Consider the following 27,804-nt stretch of genomic DNA (forward strand, 5'->3'; position numbering starts at 1 on the left):
TTCACTATGAAGGAAAAGTTTGGAAACAATATGCGACCAAAAATAAATTATATCTTTGACTGTCGCACATTTGTATCCGAAAGGGTCAATGGAAATGTCATTCCCCTACTCAATATTAAAAAAAAATGCTCTTTTAGAATATTCCTCAACTCAATAACACATACACTAAAAGTTTATACTATATTGCGAAATTGTAGTAAATTTCGTAGTCTTATTAATCCATTTGAAATTTAGAGAAATCGTACCCAAAGATATGGTGTTTAGTGGGCATGTTCAAAGGTTCCCCACCCCTGTGTGGCATTTAATGGAAATTTCTAGCATATTCATATTCTTACATATTCTCGATTTCAAATTTGGAGATTTTTTTTTTTTTGATCAAAAATATATCGATCAAAAATAAAGCTTAAAAATAAGGAAGATATTGGCTGATTAAATTTATCCTAGTTCAAACAATAGCTATGCAGGTCTAGAATGTCAAATAACTTACCTTAGTTATGTTTGATTGCACAGGGAAAACATGTTCACTCGACTAGATTAGGTACACGACTGAAAAAGTTAACAAAGTTGTTGACTCTGCTAGAAAACAAGGTTGCCATATAAAAAATGGGATACGGGTGGGAAAAATTTTAAACCGTTATTTTTCTGTTCAAATGTGCTCCCTGCAAATTTGCAAAAAAAAAAAAAACTTAGTCTCAACAAATTAGTAACACTTAAACATTTTCGCACACTTCTAGTAAAAATTTCCAAAATTCAGACCTCTAGCACAAAAACTTTCTACACTCAACTAGAAAACTCCAGGCTACATTAGCGATACTGTTCGTACACTTTAGAGCGAATTCTTCATCTGTCGGCAACACCGACTAACATTTTTTAACATGTTTATTATTCGATATTATGAACCACCATTTTCTTCTTTGTATATTGTCGGCATAACACCGGTAAAAAATTGGCGGATAATGTGGACTAGTAAGTTAATAAACATCATGTGGCAAGCTTCTTTTATTTCAGCATTGAATAACAATAAAAACAGAAATATATAGTTGTATGTTTTGGAATAGCCCACATTTGCGGTATTTTTAAAGCCCTAGCTTCATTATCCATCTGTAGTAATTTGGCATATCGATAATTCAGAAAGGTCAATATCACACAGACATGATTTAATATAGGCCCAGGATTCAACAGAGCATCTATGAAAAGGTCCCGCTCTTTTGATAGTGGTCCACGTTACCAGATTTTTATATATTTGTCTTAATTTTTTTGGTTTAAAAAATAAATAAAAATTCGAAGTTGTAGATTGTAATTACAAATTAATCTATAAAAATGGACCAGTTAAATTTTGTATAACCTTCATCACACTGTGGTACAGGGTATTATGTACTTGTGCATATGTTTGTAACAGGCAAAACAATGATTCCTTTTAAGAATATGCATAGAATCTCTACCTGAGTCGATTTACGCATGTCCGTCCATGTATTTTTGTTAATTTTGACTTATTTGACCCAAGGACGAACTCAATTGAAATTGGAGAAAATCAGTTCTGATTTAGATATTGCTCCCATATATAGTTTCGTCCGATTTAATTGGTCCGATTAAAACAAAATTTTGCAGAGAGTACCTATTTAGGTCCTGATTGTTATGCTCGAAATTTTGTTGAATCGGTTCAAATTTAGATATAGCTCCAATATAGTTTCGTCCGATTTTATGTAAATGGAGCACCAAATAATCCAATTTAGGCCGATTGGCACAAAATTGGCATATACTGCAAATATTGGTCCGATTGAGACAAAATTCTGCACAGCGTACTGAATTAAGCCTAAATATATGTATGCAAAGTTTTGTTGGAATCGATTCAGATTTAGAATTAGATATAGCTACCATATATATTCTCCTTAATGTGAATGGTGCGCCACACAATCAATGTTTGTCCGATTGAGACAACATATTGATAGCGTATTTAAGGTTGACATCCGTATTGAAATTAGTACAGGTTGACTACTATGAAGTTTTGTTGAAATAAGTTCAGATTTATATAATATATATATATATATATATATATGTATTAATATATATATATATATATATTCGTCCGATTTTTTGTATGTTGTTGAAATCGGTTCAGATGTTGATATAGCTCCTTTAAATATTTTTGTCCGATTTTGTGCAAATGAGATAGCCTATGTCTATGAAATATTGCATAGCGTATTGAAATGAAGAAGTTTCCGGTTTAGATATAGCTTCCATATAAATGTTCATCCGATTATCAAAATGATGCAGCAAATTACCACCAAATCGAACATAGAATAACGTGTATTGGATTTTGTGTCGAGATAAATTTTGGATAACGCACTGTGTTGCAGCATACCAAGTGGTGAATGCCACGGTTGCTCTAATACGTCAATTTATATAGATCATATACATATTTTGCTCGATGATTGACATTAAATTTTTCATAAATTTCAGATTAGTATGTGTATAGGTTGTCTTAAGAGAGTTAAAATATCTATGTACTTTACGCAGTTAATTTCGTCCGATTCCATTTCAATGGTCCTCCAAAGATGCTATGTCTATTCTACAGGATATTGTGTATATTGGCATCTCTTGTATGTATCCAAAGTGGTGAAGGGTATCATATAGTCGGCACCGTCGGACTTTTGAAATTTCCGTACTGGTTCATTTTATATTCGTGAAAAACAAAGACTTTGGCCTAAGCTCCAAAAAAGGTTTCACCCCAACAAAAATGTCAACATTATATATTCATAATATATTTGATGTTTTTTTTTTTGTAATTAGGAAAAGCCGGCGTTTTCCCTTTAGACGAAGATATACCCATTTTTTTATATTTAAAATTCATACACACACAATTTAGTTTTTGTAAAACTTTATTTACGAAAAGATTTCCCATTAATAATACATTTCATTTAAAAAAATGAGACCTAAACTAAAAAATAATAATTGTATTCCAAAAATATATATGTATGTGTGTCTATTTGTATACATACTCTATATATATACTCAACAAAATACTTAATAAAAATATATAATTAGTATTTCAAGTGATTAAAAATTGTTGTTATAAAAAAATATTTGTTCAATTCAGTAAAATGAAGAAAAAAAATGCATAAAACCGAAAATCTGTGTGGGCAATTTGTTTGTTTAATTTTCATTTAGTATTTTGTCTTTTAATTGTATCTATGTATGTATATAATATGTATATTTATTAAACTTAATGCTTAACTAAATTGTAATATAATATATTGCTTAAGAAGCTTAAAAATTAATTTAATTGATAACAACATTTAGTGTTTGGTATTAAGTTTTTTGTATTTTTTGGCGGGTATTTCTCTTTTTTCCTAATAATGCAAATAAAAATTTTTGTTGTTTTGTTTCCGTTTTTTTTTCAAAATACATCTATTCAATACAAATCTCTTAAATTTTTTTTGTTTTTGTTTCAATTAATGCCTAAAGCAGTCCTACGAATTCATGGATTCTCACAACAATAGAAAACAATTAGATGAGTTTCATTTTCACGGTTTGATTCGATTTCAGAAAACAAAAACTAAATCAATTAAGTACATTTGTTTTGGTTTGGCAATTGATTTCTAAGGTCACTACATATTTAATTTTTGTAATTTTCAAAATCTTTTTCCAAACTCATGTTGCATGTAAGTACTTAATTTTGGGCCTAAGGCCAATTATGTTGTATAGTTTATTGCCTCATATAGGAATTTTGCCATAATTAAAAAAACCTGGTAAATATCCTATTTGCTACAATTTCCATTAACTTTCCAGCCTTAGATCATTTGCGAAATCCTATTTTACGTTTCATGATATCTTCTTTTTTTACATTATCTTAAAAATTACATTGTCAGACCAGTGTTTCAATTCGTTTCCTATAGCAAATCCTTTACTCTGTTTTATAAAATAAAAAACATTTCTATAAATAAAGTTGTATACAAAAAACATTTTGAATATCTGGTGTTGACAACAAAGCCTTAATAAAATATTTTCAGTTTTTCAAAAAATTCTATTCTATTGTATAGTTTTTTTTTTGTATCATATTTTTTTCTTTACATCAGCTACTTTTTTGAAAGCAACAGTTGTAGTAGTTTTTTTTTTCAAAATATTTTGCACTTTTTTTTAGATTTTTTTTCATGGTAATATTTTTTCTTCTGTTTCTTAAAATCTACAAAATATATATATTTTAATTAAATATGTTTATATAGTTTTTTTGTTTTCTTCTTTTTTTGTAATTCTTTGTAATATGAATGTTTGGTTTGCAAGTATATCTTAGTAGTTAGTATATTTTTTGACTTTATCTTTTTTGTTTGTTTGCTGTTTTTGTTTTCAAGAATATTTGTGTCAAAAACTATTTTATAGTTTTTTTTCATACACTTTTTTCATTTGTATTCTTTGCCTTTCAACTAACTATTCGTAGCGTTGTGTTGTGTGTTTTCTATTGGGCATCAACTTGAGCAGACTGAGTTGTCATCGTTGCTGTTTCTCAATCGAACAATGCCATGCTGGAGGTGGGCACAACTTCCAATAGTAATTGCAGGAACAAAGTTACTTTGTCTGGAATGGGGAAAAAATGAGAAGATCATTAATATTTTATTTGTCAAAATAATATACATATAAATATATTCGAATATATTAATATATCTAACTTAGGTAACCTAATTCATTATTGTTAAGAAAAACTTAGATTTATATGTTTTTTTTAATAACTTTATCACTAGAGCTTTAAAAATTAATTTAAAGTTTTTTTATTCAAAAATAGTTGTGACATTTTTTATTTATATAACCTCCTGTATGAGGTGGAAAGTCAAAATAGGTCCACTTTTGTGACATTCCGTGTTTTCAGTGGCTTAAAAAGGCTTCAAAGAAATATCGGGCAGTTTTTTTTCCCTCCAACATGAGGATGACAAAATATATAAAAATAATGGGCGCTCCTAGGAGAAAACGCATGTTATGATTAGACCTTGAAGATAGCGCAAAATGCGTGAGAAAAATATGATTGACATTTTCAAAATATCTAATAGTGGGGCTACAGTTATATGGAGCTATACTAAAACGGATATGAATATAGATATGTTTATACCCTCAACCATAGTATGGAGGGTATATTAATTTTGTTTTTCCGTTTGTAACTCATTGAAATAATTATTCCGAACCTATAAACTATATATATATATATATATATATAAAAGGGTACCCCCCAATTTTTGGTATTTTGAAATTCTTGAGCACGTTTTTCAACCGAATTCTCTTAAATTTGGTACATTTGGTTCATATTGGGTACCAAATTTTCCCAATAAATATTATAAATATAGGTCCACTTTTTCTGGTAGCCACCATATAACGGTACCCCAAATTTTTAGTATTGTATGAGTTTTGAGCGTATCTTTCGACTAAGTTGGCTGTAATTTAGTACCTTGAGTTCTTATTGGGTAGCAAATCTCTCCACAAAAAATTATAAATATAGGTCAATTTTTTTCGGGTAGCCCCCATATAAGGGTACCCTCCAATTTCCGGTATTTTGGAGATTTGAGTGCAGTTTTCAACCGAATTCGCTGTAATTTGGTATTTTATAGTCGTATATGGTAACAAATCTCACTACCAAAAATTATTAATATTCGCTCTCATTAAGGGGTAGTGCCCATAAACCCCCTTTTTATACCTTCCTTCCATGTATTTTTGTGAACAAAGTATGATCCCATTTGGTTGAAACAAACTCCCAATATTTGTCCTATTGGGACAAAGTTATGCTCAGCGTACTGAATTAGGTCCAGAATGATGTATTCGAAGTTTTGTTAAAATCGGTTTAGTTTTATATACAGCTCCCATATATAGTTTCGTTCGATTTATGTGAATGATGCCCCAAAATCCCAATATTTGTCCGATTGGGACAACATTTTGCACAGAGTACTGAATTAGGTCTAGACTTATATATGCAAAGTATCGTTAGAATCGTTTCAGATTTAGATATAGCTTTAGGTCCATGTGTTTATAAAGAGAGCCCATACATTATTTTGCTCGATTTCATACAAATGTTGCAACAAAGAATCCAAGTCTGCCCGTTTGACACGCAATTGTTCATTGATTTCAGAATGGTATGTGTATGTTTTTTTTAATTAGTTCGAATATCTATGTAGATCACACATTCAATTTCGCCCGATTCCATCTCAATGATCCTCCAACGATGCAATGTATGTTCTATCTACTGGATATTTTATATATTAACATCTCGTGTATGTACTCAATATGGTGAAGGGTATCATATAGTCGGCCCGTCCGACTTTTAAACTTTCCTTATTGCTTTTTTTAATCCATACCATATGTTAGATTGAAAATAAAATATTTCTAAAAAATCCATGCCGTATTTAAGACTTGAAAAAAAATATTTTTTTAAAACTACACTCCTAAAATTTTTTTTTCGAAAATTCACTCCATCCATGATATTCTGGTTTAATATTTAGTACCAAACAAATTTAGTGTGTTTTTAAAACTCTTCGAGTAGATTAGAAGAGCGGATTCTGAATTTGGGGTAATTGTTTTATGGGAGAATTTCTCTAACAAACGATTAAAATTGACAGGTTACATATTTCATTAGTATGCTAATTAGGAAAAGGGGGAACGTGTGATAATAGATTATGTTTATTGAATTTTAATGAGAATCATTTGTTTTTGTTGGGCTTACAAGAAAGGGTAAACAAAGTAAGATAATTATTATTCAAGACAGCGGTAAATACATATTTGTATATGCAGGTTGATATCAATGTGTGTTACATTTCTATTGAAAGACGAATGTTGTTAATAACTTTCATGTATATCAGAAAAAGCGGCAACCAGATCATACTGATTATAAGAAAGCCAAAAAGGTTTTTGTAATGTTTAAACTTTTATTAAAATAATAATAACGATGTTTGTCACATTTTCAGTGAATATATTAAAAATCAAATGATATGTAAACAAATGTCCGCTAACAAGAATAAATATTTTGTTATCTATTAGATACCTGTTGATTTTAAAAATATCTTGAATGAAAATGTAACTGACATCGGTATTATCAATTTAATGTAAACATTATGAATACAGCGTAGATATTGAATCACTAAACAAGAAAAACATTTTTCATTCTCATAATCATAATGATTTCCGCCCTTTCTGATATACGTGCAAGTTATTTACATTTGTTATTCAATAGAAATGTGACACACATGCATATCAACCTGCATATACAAATAGATATACCACTGTTTTTAATAATAATTATCATTCTTTTAATTCCCTTTCTTGTAAAGACAATAAAAAATTTAAATGAGAATCTTCATTTAAATTCAATAAACAAAATCCATTATCCCATGTCCCCCTTTTTCCTAATTAGCATACTAATAAAATATGTAACCTGTCAATTTTTATTGTTTGTTAGAGAAATTTCACCCATAAAACAATTACCCCAAATTCAGTATCCGCTCTTCTAATCTACTCGAAGAGTTTTAAAACATACACTACTGTGCCAAATTAGGGGCTTTGGTGTCCCATTTACATTAAATCGGACGAAAATATATATAGGAGCCAGGGACGTACGCAAATTAAATCCTGTGTACGTTGCTGATAGGAGCTATGTCTAAATCTGAACCGATTTTCAGGAAACTTTACACACATCATTCTATACTCAATTCTGTACGCTATGCCAAATTTCGTGCAAATCGAAAGATATATACGGGCTTTGATACACCGAGTTTTCCCAATTTCAATAGGGTTAGTCCTTGTGCCAAATAAATGAACTGTGCCAAATTTCATCCAATTGGGATCATAAATGCGACTTCTACTTTGTTTACATTTTAACATGAACAGACGGACGGACATGCATAAACCGACTCAGAAAGTGATTCTATGGAAAAGGAATCATGTGTCTACCACGTTTCCTTTTGCCTGTTACAAACATATGCTACAGACATAATACCCTGTACCACAGTGTGGTGAAAGGTATAAATAGTGCCAGTGTCGATCTACAGCGGTGATTTCAAAAATGTATATAGAGGCTAGCCAAGAAGTTTCCTTTCTTTTTTTCCATTTCAATATAATCCTAAATACTTTATAATTTTTTCCTTACTCCAATTTTAATATTTAATTCTGTTTCATCATGATTTCTCAATTTTTTGTCAACTTACTCATAAATCTCAGTGTCATGCCCAGCTTAACGAATGGTATGTAAAATATCAAACCGCAAATATAAACAGTAGTGCATACAAATATTCAATGCGTGGCGAATCGATAATGGGTGCCACCACCAGATACATTGAGATCACCAGAACCACAACGGGAATGATAATAGGCACTTTATATGGCCTTGGCACTTTATATGGCCATGTGTCTACCACGTTTCCTTTTGCCTGTTACAAACATATGCTACAGACATAATACCCTGTACCACAGTGTGGTGAAAGGTATAAATAGTGCCAGTGTCGATCTACAGCGGTGATTTCAAAAATGTATATAGAGGCTAGCCAAGAAGTTTCCTTTCTTTTTTTCCATTTCAATATAATCCTAAATACTTTATAATTTTTTCCTTACTCCAATTTTAATATTTAATTCTGTTTCATCATGATTTCTCAATTTTTTGTCAACTTACTCATAAATCTCGGTGTCATGCCCAGCTTAACGAATGGTATGTAAAATATCAAACCGGCAAATATAAACAGTAGTGCATACAAATATTCAATGCGTGGCGAATCGATAATGGGTGCCACCACCAGATACATTGAGATCACCAGAACCACAACGGGAATGATAATAGGCACTTTATATGGCCTTGGATAGTTGGGTTTGGTGAAGCGCATCACAATCAGAGCCATCATGGAGCCGCCATAGAATATCCATGCAGTGAAACTGAAGAAATCGATTAATGAATCGATGGTGCCATAGAGGACCATGGCAGCGGCAATGAGAGACTGGAAGGGAAGGAGGAAAAAGAAAATTAATATATTTTTTTATTAAAATGAGCTATAAGCAAGACTTACATGGAAAATCAGACCAGGAGCTGGTGTCAAACGGCGTACATGGACATATGACAGGATATCCAGTAAATGACCCTCACGAGAAGCAGCAAAGCATAATCTGTAATGAAAGAAAATATGATTAAATTTTTAAAGAATTTTATTATTAAACGTTCGACATACCTTCCCGCTGCAAACAATGTACCATTGGCACTGCCAAATGTACTAATCGTTACACTCAAGGGCATCAACCAGGCCATTACGCCCAATATACGATTACCAAAGGTCACAGCTACCGCTTCCGATTGTACCATTTCGGTGGGTGACATTGCCGCCAGATATGAGATATTAATCAAAGCATAGCACAGCGTTACCAACGGTATACCAATGACAATGGAACGTGGTAAATTCTTGCTTGGATTCTTAATTTCTTCGGTGACATAGTTGAGATTATTCCAACCATCGTAGGCCCACAGACCCGTGTAGAAGGCCGTTGCTATTGCTCCTACATTCGGATTGGGTCCACTAAATGCATTTGCCAGATGTTGAGTATTACCCTGGAATAATTTCCAGGCACCTCCACATATAACAATGAGTACAGCTACCAGTTTAGCGGCCGTAAATATATTTTGTACAGCCATGCCCAAATTAACGCTATAACAGTTAACAAACAAAATCATCACTGTTGAGGGGGGTGGTGTAGTGGTAGTGGTGATTTTTTTTTACGAGTGGGGGGAAAGAAAAAGGAGAACAAAGATTAATGGATTGCAAACATATTTTTTGTTTGGTGGGGTATTGTTTTTTTTTTTTTTAATTTTTGAAAAGGGAAATTTTATAGTTCCGATAGATTTTGTTTTAATTTTTTAGGGGGTTTTTGGGGGGAGGGTTTAGTTATAGGATATACTTACCTATTGCTACTAATGCAACCATTTTAACAACCGACATTGGTGGATCACATTCAGAGACAAATGCCTCGACGGCGTATTGTGCAAATGATAAGCAAATAATTGCCATTTGCGATGGCTTTAAGACTAACGTTGATACCCATGAGAATAAGAACGCCGGTGCTGGTCCATATGCGTCCATAAAATATGCCCATTCAGCACCAGACGATGTATTCATTGTACCCAATTCAGCATATGCCAGGGCACCTGGAAGGAGAAAAAGAAAAAAGGCGAGAAGTTAGAAATTTATTGTTGGTAGGTAAAAGGGATGAACTAGGAAGTGGGGGGAATGTATGATGGGCGATAGTTTCGTTGGCAACACTTGTTGGAATCTAAATCCAGATCCTTTTTAGTCCATAGAAGTCCGAAAAAGCCGTATGTTCATAGGGGATTTTTTAATATATAGAGAAAGTCATCAAACTATTTTTTTTATTTTTTTTTAAATCCACGCCTTGCATATTTTTGAGAAAATATTTTTTAAACCAGTGAGCGGAGCAGTATAGTCGGACGGGGCCGACCATATGATATCCTACACAACTACCACGGAACTTTTACTTTCTGCGGATATTTATTCCGAGCCTGGGCAATATTTCGCCATATTTGCACCCTCTTGACCGATTAGAGATCAACAGCACCTCTTCCATACACTGACATATTTTCCGAATACCCCAATATTCACTACAGCCCTTCTTACTACTTGTCTAGATTCCCTTTACCGTGGGTTGTGTTGTGATGTTCGGATTTTTATTGTGGCCTGTAGGTCGATCGCCTTCTCCATGTAAAAATTCACGATGTTTGGGTCAAAATTGCGGCCTCTGGAGCGACGAGAAAAACCCACAAAAATTAAGAAATAGGTCCATTCCATCCCCAAAATGTTAACCGATCTTTACCAAAAACAATTTACCAAACATTGGCTAGAACTCATCCTACATGCAAAATTTCGTGAAGATTGGTCCATAACTGTGGCCTGTATCGTGTTTAAAAATTAAAATGGACGGACGGACTGACGGACACACATGTCTAGATCGATTCAGCTAATCGAGATATGACGAAGGTGGGCTAGGATCAATATTTCGCGGCGTTACAAACTCTTAGGGCTGCACAAAGCTATAATACCCAGACAACATAGTTGTGTAGGGTATACAAATCCACACATTGTACAGCCTTTAAAAATATTTTTAAAAAATCCACGCCTTGTATAATCCTTGAAAAATATTCTTTAAAAATCCACGCCTTGTATGAGCCTTGACGAAAAATATTCTTTAAGAAATGCACGCCTTTTATGACCCTTGAAAAAATATTCTTTCAAAAATCCACGCCTTGTATGATCCGTCTACTATTGCAGTTTGCTATAATTTTACGCATAACTGTAACAATTTCAAGAAGTGTTACATTTCCCCATATTCAACACCCTCTCTCACATAACTCATGAACTTGACAACAAGATTGGCGAAAAATTCACAAAAAATCAACACAAATCAGGCTACATATGCAAAATAATATATACACACCCAAAATATATGTATGTACATACATATATATTTATAATTACACATAGGATAAAGCATCTGACAAATTGTTCATTACATTACTACATGATTATAAGCGTCACCGAGAGAGAGGGAGAACTAAAGAAAAACTAATTCAATTTTTTTTATTATAATTTGCTCACGTTCCTCGGCCATCCCCACCACTAACCCAAAAAAACGAGAAGAAAAATAAAAACCAAATCAATTAGTATTCTTTGTTCCATTGTCAACGTTTTACCATTAATACACTCACGTAGTTTCCCCATACATATACGTGTGGATGTTTCTCTTTTTAATTAACTTTCAATTTCTTTTCAATTAGCAAAGGCACATGATTTAAGAAATTATTTTATGTGTTTATTTTTCTGTTTTTTTTTTCAAAATCTATTTATCGCAAAGTACATTTGCCACAATTTTTAACCTTTCAATGTTCAATAGACAATGCCAAGTTGTAGCAAAAAATAGCAACAACTACGAAAAACATCATTATAAACAGGCAGGCAGGCAGACAAACAAATAACCAAATTGAATCCATTAATATATATTTTTTTGTTTTTACGTTTTAGTTTTATTGGTTTGTTAAAAATGATTTGGGTATTGATCTATCCCAATATGAGATGAAGCGTACTTAACATCTCAAATCAATTGATCGTCTACGTAAATTTTTGGTCATCATATTGTGGTGACATATTTTTGGCTTGGGAAACGGAACAAATATTATATACTCATTATAATTGTATACTGGTTATAAATAGTCAGTTATATATTGAAGGGGAATTTACTAAAATAGATTTCTTGAACAAAATATATGTTTAAAAATAAAATCTATTTATAACGGAAATTATTTCTAAATGTGCAATATTCAATATTTGTAAAAATGTTGCATGAAATTATTGAATATGAATTTAAATTTAAAAAGTCTATTATTTCCGTATTGGAAAATAGTGTATAAATAATATTAAATAATTGTATGAGGACATTTTTAAAAGACTCATTTCTCATTTTGTCATTAGAAAAAAACAAATAAACTTTGTTCATATAAAAGGCAGTATATATGTAATGCTATGCGAAACAATATAGCTCTTGACATATGAAATGACAATTCCTTTTTATCATGGACATTATGTACAATTTTATGAGGTAAATTTTTTTAGTGTTAGTGTTGTGGTAATTAGTTAATGATTAAAGAAAATAAGGATAAGCCAAACAAAAATGAGTAATGAACTATTCAACAAAAATATACCTCAATCGATTTGACATACATACATGCCCATTCAAAAGTACTGCATTGGCTTTAAACAAGATCACGAGCAAAAAATGATCACACCATAACTTAAAAACTTGGACTATTCCAAATTTTCCCTTCTGTGTTCTTAATGTTCTCATGGAGGGCTTTCAGAATGAAATTTGTTGCCCCCAAAATCTTCTTGCAGTGTGATTTACTTCCAGCAGGTCTCCACATTAAATGGTATACAAAGATATGAATTTGTGTATTATAAGGTCATCAGTAAAGGTTTATCGCGCCATAACTCAAACAAATTACCTATATCGAATTTGACCTTCTGGGTTGTTTTGGCATATATCACCAAAAAACAAATTTCGACCCTCAAAATAGTGTTATACAGTGTAATTTTTCTAATAAAGGCCTTTCATCTATAAATACTCACAGATGCCCATATTTGTTATTTAAACTTCTGAGCTAATACGTTTTTTATACAAATTTAAGTTTCTAGCATTTTAAATCGAAGATATTTCTCTGTATAGTATTAAAAAAATAAGTAAAGATGCGGAACTTTTTATACCTTATCCTATGAAGTGAACATTCAAAAATCGATAGATACCTTTACAGAGCAAATTTTTGCCAGAAGAAATACAAATTCCTAACTACTGATATTTAGGTTCGAAAATTGGGCTAGGAACTCAAACATTCCGAAAATTAATATTGACCTTTTTATTAACCCCAATACAAAAAAACATGGATTCTATTAAAAATGTTCTGTGATTGACTTGTAATGCTAAAATATAGTTATTTGCGAGGAAGATAATATATATATATATATATATATATATATGCCATAAGAACTATAAAAGAATGGGTTGAGGCGTCGGGTTAGTTGCCCACACTCGGAAAAAAATTAATACTATGAAAAAGCAACGAAAAAGAAAACAAAATCCCCTAATGTTGACGACCTGCGAATCTCCACTTGGCATGTGCGTAGTGGTACAGAACCGGGGCAGTTTCCGCTTTGGCGGATGTACTCAAGCTGTAAATCAGATGATTAGGCACTATATTATAGCTGCCATGAAACGGGGCATGAATTTGACTGCGGATTTATGGTTAACAGGAGAATAAAGATACAGGAGAGATTCCAGATTAACTCCAGCGAAGTTCTTCTACATCAGTCTCATTTGCACCCATGTAATAGACGGAAGGCATTCATCCAGTGTTTTAGACGTTCGATCGATACGAGGAGCAAATATCGATTCGGACCATTACCTTGTGGCAGCCAAGGTTCGCACTCGTCTTAATGTAGCAGCAAAGGTGCGATCTAATAATAAGACGGAAACTCGATGTCGGAAAGTTGCAAACACAACAGGTAACAGAAGGCTACTCCGTTCAACTTACCCAACTGCCTCCCTACAAACTGCAGCAAAAGCAACACTTGGGTACCAAAGACCACCATCAAGAAATCCGTGGTACAATCAGGAGTGTCGTAATGCTACTTATATGAAAAACGCAGCGTATAGGACAACCCTGAAGACTGTAGCAACACATAATGCGATAGAGAATTATCGGGAGAAAAGGAGAGAGGAGAAACGAGTTTTCAGAAAAAAGAATGAATAATAAGAAGAACGTGAGCAAATCGAGATGTACAGGAGTCAGAATGAAGTCCTGAAATTTTACCAACAATTAAAATACCAAACCGAAGGCTTTGTTGCAGGCAGGATGAAGAGATGAAGAAGGAAATCTGGTGATAGATACAGACAGCGTGCTGAGGATCTGGAAGGAGCATTTTGAAAAACTTCTGGTATGAAATAGTATCGGTGAAGAGGATACTCCAGAACCAATAAAAGATGACGTTATAAAGTGTATATCACCTAGCAAAGATGAGGTCAGAATAGCAATCAATCGGCTGAAGAATAATTAAGCAGCAGGTGCCGATGAGTTACAAGCCGAACTATTGAAGACTGGTGGTCAGATGCTGGACAGGAGCATGCACCAGCTGATTAGTACAATTTGGCTAGAGGAATGCATGCCCAATTATTGAAACTTCAGCATTCTTTACTGAGCACAAAAAAGTAGACAGGACGATATGTGCCAACTATAGAGGAATAAGTCTCCTTCCCATCGCATATAAAGTGCTATACAGCGCGCTTGGAAATATTTTTTGAGCTAGGCTTATGGAGCAACCATTCTTTAACAAGCCAACTAAGTAAGCAAATTATAAAAAAATTATATATATCAAAATTATTTACATTTCTAGAATGAGTTGATTATATATTGAATATTTTTAAGGCCTATAAAAACACGAAGAAAAATAACGTATTACAGAATAGCGACATCAGTTGCAAAATTCTATATTCAAAAAGTATATAAATTAAGGAAACATCTGGAATAATATTTGTAATTTTATACATTTAAATCAACAGGAGTCATTCTGAAATCTCGATATTTGAATCAAAACAAAAATGTTCTGCTTTACACATATTTTCTCTATTCATATGTCGAGAATTTCGTCAACATGATATATACATATATTTATTGTCAAAAGACAAGTGTTGTTTATACACAAACATTTCGAGATATATATTAACTGCATATATATATTCATATATATGTGTGTGTTTGTGCACAGTTCATAGTATAAAACACTTTGAACGACACGATTGGCGTTTAGCCAATTTGTCTTTTTGTTTTTCTAAAAAGATATACATTCTCAAATGCGAATACAAAACGACCATTTACGAGTACATGGACATGGTGGCGTTTATCATTTCATCAGCAACAGGTTATAGCCAAATAGTTTACAAGGTATTTTGTCTGAGAGTATTATTTAGTTGATTGTTGTGGTAGTTTTTGCTTTTTGTGTTTTATACGTTCGGTTCATCATGTTTTTGTTCTTTACATTTTGTTGTTGTTGCTATTGAAATCTAGAGAGTCACATTTTTATTTGTAAGCATTTCGAATTAGGACAAGTAAACAAATCGGTCGGTTGATGCAGTAACGGTAGCAGCAGAATAAATAGGGTTGTCGCTGCATGTATTTGCGACATAATGCGAAGTGTATATTAAATTTGTCAGTCCGTTGAATATTCCATTGAATATTGAAAAATGACAGATAATTCTTATGGGAAAAATTTCCAAAATTGGGAACAATTTTGTAGAAAAATGTTTAAATGTTTTATATACTGTGGCATCCCTGTCTTTCTATACAATGCATTTTCTGTGAATATATAGTATACTCTACTCTAAAGTTACACTTGTTTGAATGCACACACCAAAAATTGTATTATATGTGTGTACGCCTGACATGACCTCCATTGGGGGTTATTTACAATTCCATTTAGCCGCATACAAACGAACAAAAAAACCCAATTGGCCCATTAACAACGATACCTGTTGATTATAGCCATTCTACTTGTTGTTGATTATTGTTCGTTTGCCAACAAAACTGCTACCGTAAATGAGTCAAGGATTATGAAGGGGCGGATTGCAATTTGAACGACTTGCATGTATTCGGATTTCATGAGTTTGTTCAGTTTTTATGTTTATTTTTGTTGTTGTCTATTTTTAATGTACTTACCCATCAGCGAGAGCACACCACAGGCTAGCCATATTATAAAGCTTACACCAACGGAACCAGTTCTAGCTAGTAGACCAGAAGGTGACACAAATATTCCAGACCCTAGAAAAAAATTAAATAATGTGTTAATATTTGTTTTTGAATCATGAATTAATAGAGTCATATATTTTTTAGGGAGTATAATAAAAAAATATAGAACATAAGTAAAATGTCAGATTGTTAAAGTTATATTATATACTTTACATTTTTATACCCTTCACCAGGTGAAGTGCATTTCAAATTTGTCAACGCCTCGAAATATTCACCGCAGACCCCATATATATTATTCTAAATGCTATGCCTATTTAATCATGTCCGTCAGTCTGTTTAAATCACAATGGAGCTCGGATGTTTGGTATTGATATAGTCTACATATGACGTTACTCTAAAAATTCTCTAATTAGGGCAGGTTTGCTGTAATTTGGCATTATTGGTTCTCATTGTGAGCAAAGAATTTACCTTGGCAAGTCTACCTTGTTGTGGAGGGTTTGACTCGGCCGTTCGACCTGTAAGGAGGTCAATTTAATGTCTGATTTAATTCAAACTATTTCTTTTTAAGAATGTATCTTTAACATTTTTAGGGAACATTTCAAAAACCGGTTAATTCTGAGCGAAGCCAATAATGCTAGTTCATGCCGGAGCCAGATATGTACTCTTTCTAATTGCGTTGGAATTTTGAGATTCGGATGTTTCAGTGATCAGCAATCATGCCCGGCGTCAAAAAGAAGGCTTTTTCTTTAATTACAAAAAACAACAATAGCAAGGATTCAAGTCTTTAACATAGTTTATGCTCAGTTGCTAGCCGCTTGAAAATCGAGAATTAGAAGATCTTTATAGGAAAAACCTATGGACTTCTATAAGGAAATTATTTGTCTTTTTAACATGACTTTTGTTTATCTATAAGAAGGCCAGTGTAAGCGTACGTTAAGTAGTCCTTCTAGTATCCTTTATATACACATCTATAGGGACCTTAGGGACTTTTGTACGAAAACGATTTGTCATCTATAACATGACCCTTTTGTTACCCACAATAATACCACAAATATCTAAGATATGTATAACTTTTGGTATCCTCGATATCTCTGTTTTAAGAGTTGGGGGACTTCTATAATACAACCTTTTTGTTACCTAAAAAAATAATGTATACGATAAGTAGGTCTTTTTGTATACTTTGCAGACCTCTATAGGAAAACTTTACAGTCTTATAAGCCCTTCCGATTTTCTATAACAATAATTCTGGCTTCGACATTGCCTCATATATCCAATTGGAAGTGCAGTTTAAGGTTACGTTAAAACCTTCTGCTATCCTTTTATAATAAAAATAGTTGTAATCTATACCGCGACCTTTTGTTGACGTATAAGAAGACCTTCCGATATTTTATAAAAATAATTATGGCTGCGGGTGATAATATAAATATAGATCCTTATTTCGACAGAGAACCTATATAAGGGTTTGGGGCGAAGTAAATTATTTTGCTTCCACAACTAGTCCCTATTAATTTTACGTGTTTTTAAGTTCCTATCAGTATATTCCGACAAAATTTTCTGTTATTTGGAATTTTCGGAGGTCTCGGTGGAATTTCCGGAGGTCTTCCACGGAGGTCGATTACGTTTTGAAAATGTTCTTTTATAACACTGTTGTTAATATTTTGAAATTTTGAGGGCTGTAGAGTCGCATTTTTCAATTATCAATGAAGATCCATATACAGGTTGGGGACAATTGAAGTATTCTGGTTAGACAATTGGTCCCCGTTCATTTGAAGTATTTTTAAGGTCCTAATATAATTTTTCGACAAAATTTGCTTGGACTTTTTTGTTTGGACTTTTCGGATGACCTGCATTTTTCTTCATTTTCAGTGTTGGAAAAACCTATTATGTTTTAAATTGTTCTCCGAATCGGCTTAAACTTAGTATTTAAAGTTCTCCAATCTTCAATATAGATCATTGTTTTGATATAGCACCCACATAAATGTTGTATTTTAAATGTCCTATCCGGATTAAGACGAAGTGAAATTAATTAATTATATATGAGGATAAAAGCAGACAATATAGATAGAAACGATTTCGAAGGAAAACAGAAGTATTTTTGTTATTTTACCAATGAAATTGTATCGCAGGTGGCTATTGCTCCCATTTGAGCATCCCTCTGATGGCCATTTTATCAGTATTATTTATCGATTTATTGTTTTTTCTATAAGAAGGGATATTATAGATTGTTTTCCTTCAGCATAGGATGCCATTCTACACGAACTATTCAAGAACCACGACTGCGACAATCATTCCCATGACTGCAAGGTATATAGTCCAAATCGAACCTATCCCACCAATGACTGTCGCCTCATAAAATTGAAGCCAATGTTGGACCTGATTAAAGTATTTTGAAGATCATATTCGCATTATTACGAAGTAACATTAATTAGTTATATATTAGAACATTTTAAATAGGATTTCGACTGAAGATATACTGTCATCTTCTGATGACAATTTTTTCTGTATGTTTCATAGATTTCCTGATTTATTGGATTTTTTCACCTTGGACATATAATGCCATTTTACACAAACTATTCAAATAACCACGACTTCAGCAATCATTTCCATGAATGTTAAGTATACAGTTCAAATCGAACCCAACCTTACGTGGCCAACCACTGTCACCTCAGTAAACTGTTTAATTAGCGCTGCAACAATAACAAAAACTTTGATCCAAGTTGTGAGACCTCGATATGATAATTGTCACCAGATCTGGAAATAAATGTTATTTCCACCTCTGCCGAATGTAAATAATTTTATGATAATTGTTTTCGGTTCAAAATCTCATTTAAGACGATATAAATCTACTCCCTGATATCCTGTCTGATGTTATGATATTTGGGTAAGAGTTGCTAAACGTCGCTAAAGTTTGTAAAGGCACAACATTTAAATTTCCTCTCTACGAAAATATGAGGTCGAGATAAATTACACTGAGGTCGTGGAATTACAGGCATTTCACCAGACAAATACCCTACTATTTTCTTCCTAAATGTCAAAGTTCCTTTCTTGCCGTAAAACATATCCAGATCAAAATTACGTGGCATTTGAATAAGAAGTTTGACTGTGTGGACACATGGGGGGACTGAATCATATGTTTGGATAGATTTATCTTATGATGATTATATACATATATATTAAAAATGTTTCGGCAAATACAAACGACACGTGTTTTTTGGTATGCCCACTAAAATCAATGTTTTCTTAAAAAATCACTTGGCCTTGACAACTGTTAACTTTTGACGTGTTCTTTTTCTAGTAGGAACTTTGTGTCGTAAAGAAAACATGATACATATGGAAAATAACTAAATTTTAGAGACACCACACTTTTAACGCCTAAGTTTGTCATCAAAATAACGATACGTGTGTATTTCATACGCCCCCTGTACCCTACGTCAATGCTGCGTATGATTGCTATGATTATGGTTTCGATCTATCTCCTTTCTCTCTCATGTAAAATATATGAGAGATCAGTATTTTGGGAAAGATATACTATAAGAGTGTCTCTCTCTCTATTTCTTTATTCACAAAAGAGAGAGAGAGAGAGTTTTTATGATAAACATTAATCACATTTTCGTATATCTATATATACATATATATATAAATACATAAATACGAACAATTGGGCCATAACATTAACATGAGAAAATAATCATCCTCGTGATTTTTGTTTTATTTATATAAATATATATTTTTATACATGTATATTTTGTATACGTAAAGTATAGTTTATATATGTTGGCATATATGCATTATTTTTTTTATTCATTGTTTTTTATTTTCTTTCTATTTTGTATACAGTAGAAACATTGAAAACAAAAACAACAACTGGAAACATATATGCGTGGGAAACCAACACGAATTCGTCGTTGTGTGTTCGCGTCCAAAAGTCATGTGAGAAAATGCGAAAAATATTTATAATTTTTTTATGGATTTTCCAAAAAAAAAAAAAATGTCTACCTTGATAGGCAATAAGAAGAAACCTTGATGTTGATAAATATTATAATTTCAATTTTTTGATAATATATTTTAAATATTGATACTGTCTATGTAATTAAAAATACAGATTATTTCGATTTGTTAAGCGTTTTTTTTTGGCAACAAATTACACGGCATGTCCTACAATCATTTATATGAAATTAGGTTGATGTTATGACGGAAATATATGATCATGTGTTCTAATGAAAAAGTGTTTTAATAGAAACATAGTACATAAATTAAATTTTACTTTGCATGTATATTTCGGCATGCTAGTAAAATTGTTGTTGGTATATGGAATTTCGATCTAAAGAAATTATTATTAAATAGATCAATAAATAATATCTTAATATCTTCCATCTGTCTGCACTTTATAATTTGTAATTAAAGTATAGACGACAGCCATGGATCAATCGTCACGAAATACGGGCTAGGGTATGTTTCTGAGCAAGAATGAAGTTTCAACACTTAAAGGAAACAATATATCACGTGTATGTATGCATTTAGATTAGGTTCTGGCCAAAGAAGACCGGTTAATATTTAGTGTATGAACGAATAAACCAAAATACTAAGGCCCGAACATCTCGAAATTACATGAGGAAGGGGACCTGGCAATAGCTGCTTTGATGATCCGTCAATATTTACAGGGTCAAATAGATGAAGACCTTTGTGTGAAAAATAATTAGCATTTGAGAAAATAACATTTTTAAACTTTTCGAATTCATATATTGCTCCAATCACTGGTTGAAGTATTTTTTTAGTTTAACAGCCTGTTTTTGTAAAATTCTAAACGAACGAATTCGAGTGACTTACGACCAAACCTTTGTTTATGTATACAAATATTTTTTGATTCAAAACAAAAATAAATTACATATTTTTCAAAACCAAGGAGTTTGGTCGTAAGTCACTCGAATTCGTTCGTTTAGAATTTTACAAAAACAGGCTGTAAGTCTCCAAGTAAAAGTATTCCACCCGAAATACCTGCTTTGTTTCGGCATCCATCTTAACTAATTATTATATATATTGATTATATTTAATTTCAAATATTTAATAATTATAAACTAATATTTAAATATTACAATTATTTTATTTCATTTACTTACCTATCATAGTTCCGACAATTAAAGCCACCCCACTGAAGAGTCCCACCCGTCTCTGGAGGTGAACAGCGTCGTTCGGCGCTGAGCCCTTCCTCTCCAACGACTTCCGCATCCCCCCGGTCCCTGATGAGTCGGTCTCTGTCGCTTCGGGCCCTTCTGGCCCAATAGAACCGTTGGTACACGCTGTCCCCCCATTGAGCGCTGCTTTATTTGGCACACTTTGTCCTGGAAGAAGATGAAGAAAAAAGAATAAATTCAATAATTAAACAAATTAATTGTATTGATCAGTATACAGTTACATACATATGTATGTAAATATTTAGATATCTATCTATGTATGTACATTTTTAATATAATTTAATATGTTTCGAATTTTTATTTTAGTTCATTTAATGCTTCTTCAATCATTTCTACAATATTAAATTATTTATTTATTTTATTCGAATTATTACACTGTACAGCAATACAATATTGAACCAATCGGGACCGCCAAAATCTGAATTATTGGGCTATAAATTATTAGCTAAGATTTTTGTTTAAATCTGGTTTTAAGTTTTACGACTTGACGTGGACTGTCAAATAATATGTGCTGCTTATCACGCGAACTACTCGAAATATTGATTTTCACTTTTCAGCAATGATTTATTTGCCCCTTTATAATATCTTCAACATTTGCTTTGCGATAAAATCCAAAAAATCAACAACATCTTACTCAAAATTACACATTTATCAAAATATTTATTCGACCAACAACATATGGCAGGAAGATAGTGAATGGAAAACAAACAACTCTTCTTAAAACTCTGTCTGGATTTGATGAAATCAACATGTACAGGTTAAAACTCAAAATCTTAATTATAGTATTAAACACTTATATTTTCGGGGTTTTCGAAAGCGTATTCGTTCTAAGGACAACATTCGACAAAAAAAGGTATGTGAAGATTGGTATTTTTGAATGAATTTGCCTTTGGAGGACAAGATATTAATCCTAATATCTACAATAATATCTTCAAATCCTAAAAATCACTTTGTTGTCTTACTTTAATATACACACTTTTTAAAGTCTTTGTATATTAATCACGATATCTCGACCGACATTATTGAGTTTTTAAATATTTTCATATTCAATCGAAAATTGTAATTCTTCACAAAATTACATATCAAAATAACACATTTAAATTTCGAAGCATTTAAATAAATTTATTTGCAATAAAAAACATTTCATTTAATATTATAATAATTTCCATTTTTTTAGGAAGTTTATATAATGAAAACATTTCAATTCAATTTATTTTAATATATGAAAATCTAAACCAAAGGACCAAGAACGATTCCAAAAATAACAGCTTTTGATTTACTTCAAATTATATTTCCAATGGTATTGTTATAAATTCAAATCAATAATTTGAATTTAAAATAGAATAATTTGTATTTGATTTAAAATAAGTAAAATTACAAATAGTACATATTGAATCAAATATGTATTTTTTTAAAGATATATTTGTAAAACATTTGAAAAATATGTTTTTTAAATTGGAAATATTGTATTGTTATAAATTCAAATCAATTAATTTGAATTTAAAATAGAATAATTTGTATTTGATGTGAAATAAGTAAACTTACAAATAGTACATATTGAATCAAATATGTATTTTTTTAAATATATTCTTTTAATATATATAATATATATATATATATATATATATATATTTGAAACGCAAACTGTTTAATTTGGACAATTGTATTCATGGAATGAAATATTTTAAATTTCAAATGTAATTCTTTGAATCACAAAGATGAATTTGAATTTTGAAAAAATACAAAAGGAAAATAATAATTTACAAATCTGAATCGCGAAATAAAACCGAAATGTTTTGAATTACAAATGTAATTTGTGAATAAAAATTTAAATATTCAAAATGACAACAGATGTAGTTCGAACAACATGAAAATGTGCAGAATTTATATCAGAGTTTCTTAAAATCCCAATAAAAAAAATTCCAGAATTTTGAATTATATCTAAAGATGGCGTAGAAATTCAAGAAAATTTCCTGAAAATACCGAATTAAATTTGATACAAGAAATTTTGGATAGAACCGATATATGAGGTATATATCAAAATTAGGATTCAAATCAATAAATGATTGTAAAGAAGTGTTTCCTTAATAAATTCTGTGAGACCTATAAGTAGTTGAAATATTTTTTACTAAAAAAATCGTCGAAACTTTCAGCGAATTCCATTGATGCTTGAATATATTGATTGCAAAGAAGTATATACCAAACAATAAAATCCAAATCCATAAGAATTTTCCCTAAATAAATTCTGTGGGACTTTCAACGTGTGAGAGATATGAAAAAATTTAGACCCATATGTAATAAAATAGTAGAAAAGTTTTTTTACTAAAACAATTCGTCGGAACTTTCAGCGAATTCCATTGATGATTCAATATACCCAAAATTGGGCAGTACTGCTATGTGGGAGTTATGCGAAAAAGTATAACTTTTAGGAAAACAATTTTGTATGGTTAAAATTTAAAAAAATTGTACAATTGTAACCATTTAAGTTAAAAATGCGCTCCTATGTTAAAAGATGGACACACCTATGGATAGTTTTTGTTCGGGGTTACGCTCGTTTTTTCGCAAATTACAAATTTGCAGCCAATTGGTTTGGAAAAATTATTTCAAACAAATTGAAACAGGATGTTTCTGTTATACGAGGGGCTATAGTAAATTATTTATTATTATCACACTTTTTCTGTTTTGAATATATGGTGAGGGATTTCGAACGATTGAAGGATGAAGATTTGTGCTTAGTATATTAGTTTTATAACAATATGGGTTTCCATTAGATATTTTTTTAATCTAAACAATTATGGCGCAAGGGTATTACAAGTTTACGTAGCCCTGAAAGTTTGTAACTTCTTAATAACTGAGAAAGATCATCGCATGAAATGTACGTTGTCCTTATTCAAGATCGATATTATAAATATAAAAATTTATGACTATAACGAGACCTTTGACACTTCAATTTAAGATTTTGCAAAATTGATTTAATCGAATTGTGTAATGAACAGCTCACTTATGTCCCGAACTTCAGGAATTTCTGGTAGGGAAGGGGCCAACAAATGAGCATGTTAGTTTTAATGGAGATTGGTCTACATTTAGCGGGTTAAATGGACTTAGACTTTTACTATTTGTGTGACAAAATTACAAAAATTCTTTATATGACATTTTTTTTAATCCGGAAAGACATAAGAAGAAGTTGCTAATGTGTCTAAGAAGTGTTGTTAGCCTTAAATTTGAAATAAATTATATTGTTGTAAGTACCCGGATATGGTAGGTATTCTAAAACGTTTACATGTGCTGACATATTGTGATATTTTTTAGTAGTGTTATTAACACACCAGAGAGTGTATATTTTGTAAAACTAGGCCCAGACATGGGATTTGACTTTGCCGAAAAGTCCACTGGTAGTTGTCTAGTGTATCACAGGATCGGCCTGCTTACTGCTTTATAAATACATTCGAAATTTATCCACCATTAAGAATTGCTGGTATTTTCGGAATCTCAAAATGTTAAGTATGAAATAAGCTGCTTTACTGCATTTTCGAGCATTCTTATAACGTAATTTTCTAAAATCTTTTGATTTTATGCAATTTTTATTATAAATTTCCTAAGAATCCCATAGAACATACAATTTTTTAAACGCCTTTATAAACACGGTGGTAATACGTGCGCGATTCATTAATACAATACGGTGAGATGGATGCAAATTTATTAAAGACGTTATTAATCGCTTAGGCGGAATACACCAACATAACTATGACGTATTTTTTCAAAGTTATGACTAAACAAGACACCATACAATAATCTCTGTATTTGGACACTCTGAATTCCCAATGGATAGGTCGTCATCCCTTATATATCGCATACTTGGCGCCCAATTACATATATACATATACATATATTTTTTCTCTCTGCCTCACGCTCTCTCTCCCTCTTCATTCAAAAGCATGCTTTACAATGGCATTCAGTTTTCCTGTCACGATTAAAGTCTTTAATGATTTTAGCTAATTTGATACAAGTTACTCATAATGATTATTGAGGTTATATTTATAAATCTGACGGATTATTCACGTTCTAAGAAACATAGTACCGAATTTTCATATTTATTTTTTTGTCTTTATTATGGATTTTTATTTAATTTTGTATATATTTTAAATTTGTAATATATAAATAACAACAATATTATTATTTACGTTTGTCGGATTTTTTGTTTGACTATAACTTTGTATATTGATATATATTTTTATTGAAATTTCTTTAATTTATAATATGATTCATTTCTTATTAATTATAAAAAAAAATTTTGTGTTTTATTTTAATTTTATTTATTTTTTATTATTTATATTTGTGTAAGAGGTTTTGATGTTATAAATCACAGTGGCATTTTTATTATTTATTATATTTTTAATCAAATGTTTTTGATATTATGAATCACAGAGGTATTTTTTTATTATACACTATATTATTATATTATTATTTCTTTTAATATTTATTAATTATTTTAGGCGTATTTTCATGTGATTGAAGGAAGCATTATTTTGGAACACTTTTTTATACATAAAAATATGTATATTATACATAAAAATATATTTATTAAATAAAACAAATTAGAAAAAAATTATATTTGTGGTTTTTAATTTATATTTTTTTCAATTTTTTAATTCTTTTAGAGGGATTTCGTTTATTTATTATTATTTGATTGATGAAGCATTGTTTTAAAACGAGAAGAAAATATTTTTTTAGAATAAATGTACAAATATTTCAAAATTATTTGGAGATGTTAAAAAAATCATTTTAATGTTTTTTTATAATAAAATTCACATTTTATAAAAAAATATTTAATTATTATTATAATAAAAGCTAAATAGGTTTTTTTAATTTTTTTCAATTTATTAATTATTTTAGACCGACTTTTTTATTTTTCATTATTATTTGATTGAAGAAGCATTGTCTGGAACAAATTTTTTGTGAAAAATATTCAATTTATTTTTGATAAAAATTTCAAGTATTTCAATTTAAAAAAAAATCGAAACTTCACATTTTAAAATAAAAAAATAGTTAATAATTTTTTATATCGCACACACACACCTCTATTATCTGTTGAATTATGTTTGCATGCGTTTTTTGGCAAGCAAAATAGTTGGGAAATTTTATCGCGCATGGCATGGACGGATTACAAATTTTACAAATTATTTCGCCGCAAATATTCACGTAAATATTAGGCGAGCAAACGAACAATGGTCTCTGAAAGCTATGAATAAACTGTTTTCCCGATTTTTCACACGCCAATGACTGAGCTGACAAAATCGTCTATGATGTTAGAAACTTTTTGTTGTTGTTTGTTCTCTTATCTCTTCTGCACAGGAGTTTTTCTTCTCGGAGAATTTTTCACAAACAGCACTCACACTAACACACAATTTGGGGGAAATTTGTTTCTCTATTTTTTCCGCTTAATTCTATTTTGTGGCGGCGTTCCACCCTCTCACTTAGTGTGTTTATGTATGTATGTGTGTTCTTCTTTACAGTCAAATTGGTAATGTGTTGAGATAGAAAGGAAACTTGGCCTATTCTCACACACAGGGAAAACGCCAAGAGCTATAACAACAAAAACACATGTAAAGCGGGATGATGGGTTGGCTGATTCGTTTGCTTGCTTGTTTTATGGGCAACTGGCTGGCTGATGACGACAATGACGTTGCCTCAGACAAAATGAAAATTCTTTTGACTTTTCTCGTTGTTGTTACTTTTTTTTTGCTTTTGGTTTATTTGCTTGTAGGCGTCAGTTTATATTTTCTTTTTACGGGGGAGAATAGCAGGGTGATGCCATCACATAGATAATTTAGTCAGTAAAGGAAAATGTGTTTTTTCGTTTCTATTTTTTTTTTTGTTTTTGTAAAGAGAAAAAGCTTTAATTTTGTGAAAAATTCAAGTCTCTTTTCATAATAATCACAATCGCTATGTTAAAGTATTTTCTTTTTTCGAAAAAATTCTTTTTCCGTTTTTTAAGCACTTTTTTGTTAAAGAATTTTGTTTCGTTTCTGCAAAGGCGCGTGTTATCAAATATTTTTTATATGAGTTTTTTTGTCTATTTTTGTAGCAGAAAAAAATAATTTTTTGTTGCTTTTCTTTAAATTTCGTTTTTCTTTTTTAATAAATACGACTTTGTGTGGCCAGAAATATTGAAAACATATGGGAATGTTTTAGGGCAAAGAATATCAAAAAATGTTGCCATTTATGGACTAATTTTTTCCAAGTTTTTTTCTGCGCGACTTTAAAGATTTTTTTAACTTTATTTTTCAAATTTTATTATTTTTTTGT

The 27,804-nt window shown here is 31.2% G+C and overlaps 1 protein-coding gene across 1 annotated transcript; it reads right to left on the reverse strand.

Annotated features, from left to right (window-relative positions):
• Positions 1 to 4,416: 4,416 nt before the first annotated feature.
• Positions 4,417 to 26,774, reverse strand: LOC133333590 (b(0,+)-type amino acid transporter 1-like). Its single transcript, XM_061541899.1, has 8 exons — positions 26,575 to 26,774; positions 21,424 to 21,645; positions 16,277 to 16,378; positions 9,908 to 10,150; positions 9,183 to 9,681; positions 9,024 to 9,120; positions 8,636 to 8,954; positions 4,417 to 4,572 (listed from the first exon to the last, which is right to left on the reverse strand). Exons 1-8 carry the CDS (start codon positions 26,645 to 26,647, stop codon positions 4,502 to 4,504), a joined length of 1,626 nt encoding a protein of 541 aa, XP_061397883.1. The 5' UTR covers positions 26,648 to 26,774; the 3' UTR covers positions 4,417 to 4,501.
• Between the last annotated feature and the right edge of the window lie 1,030 nt (positions 26,775 to 27,804).

This window comes from Musca vetustissima, unplaced genomic scaffold (assembly GCF_032173495.1).
Source record: "Musca vetustissima isolate MV318-11 ecotype Yass unplaced genomic scaffold, APGP_CSIRO_Mvet_v1 utg62856, whole genome shotgun sequence".
NCBI classification, from domain to species: Eukaryota; Metazoa; Arthropoda; class Insecta; order Diptera; family Muscidae; genus Musca; species Musca vetustissima.

Excerpts from the sequence above, each read along its gene's own strand:
- LOC133333590 (XM_061541899.1), bottom strand. The coding sequence starts at position 26,647 with ATGCGCGATAAAATTTCCCAACTATTTTGCTTGCCAAAAAACGCATGC. Across the intron at positions 21,646-26,574 it reads TAATTCAACAGATAATAGAG|GACAAAGTGTGCCAAATAAA; the intron begins GTGTGTGTGTGC and ends ATCTTCTTCCAG. Across the intron at positions 9,682-9,907 it reads GGTTGCATTAGTAGCAATAG|TGATGATTTTGTTTGTTAAC; the intron begins GTAAGTATATCC and ends CCCCCTCAACAG.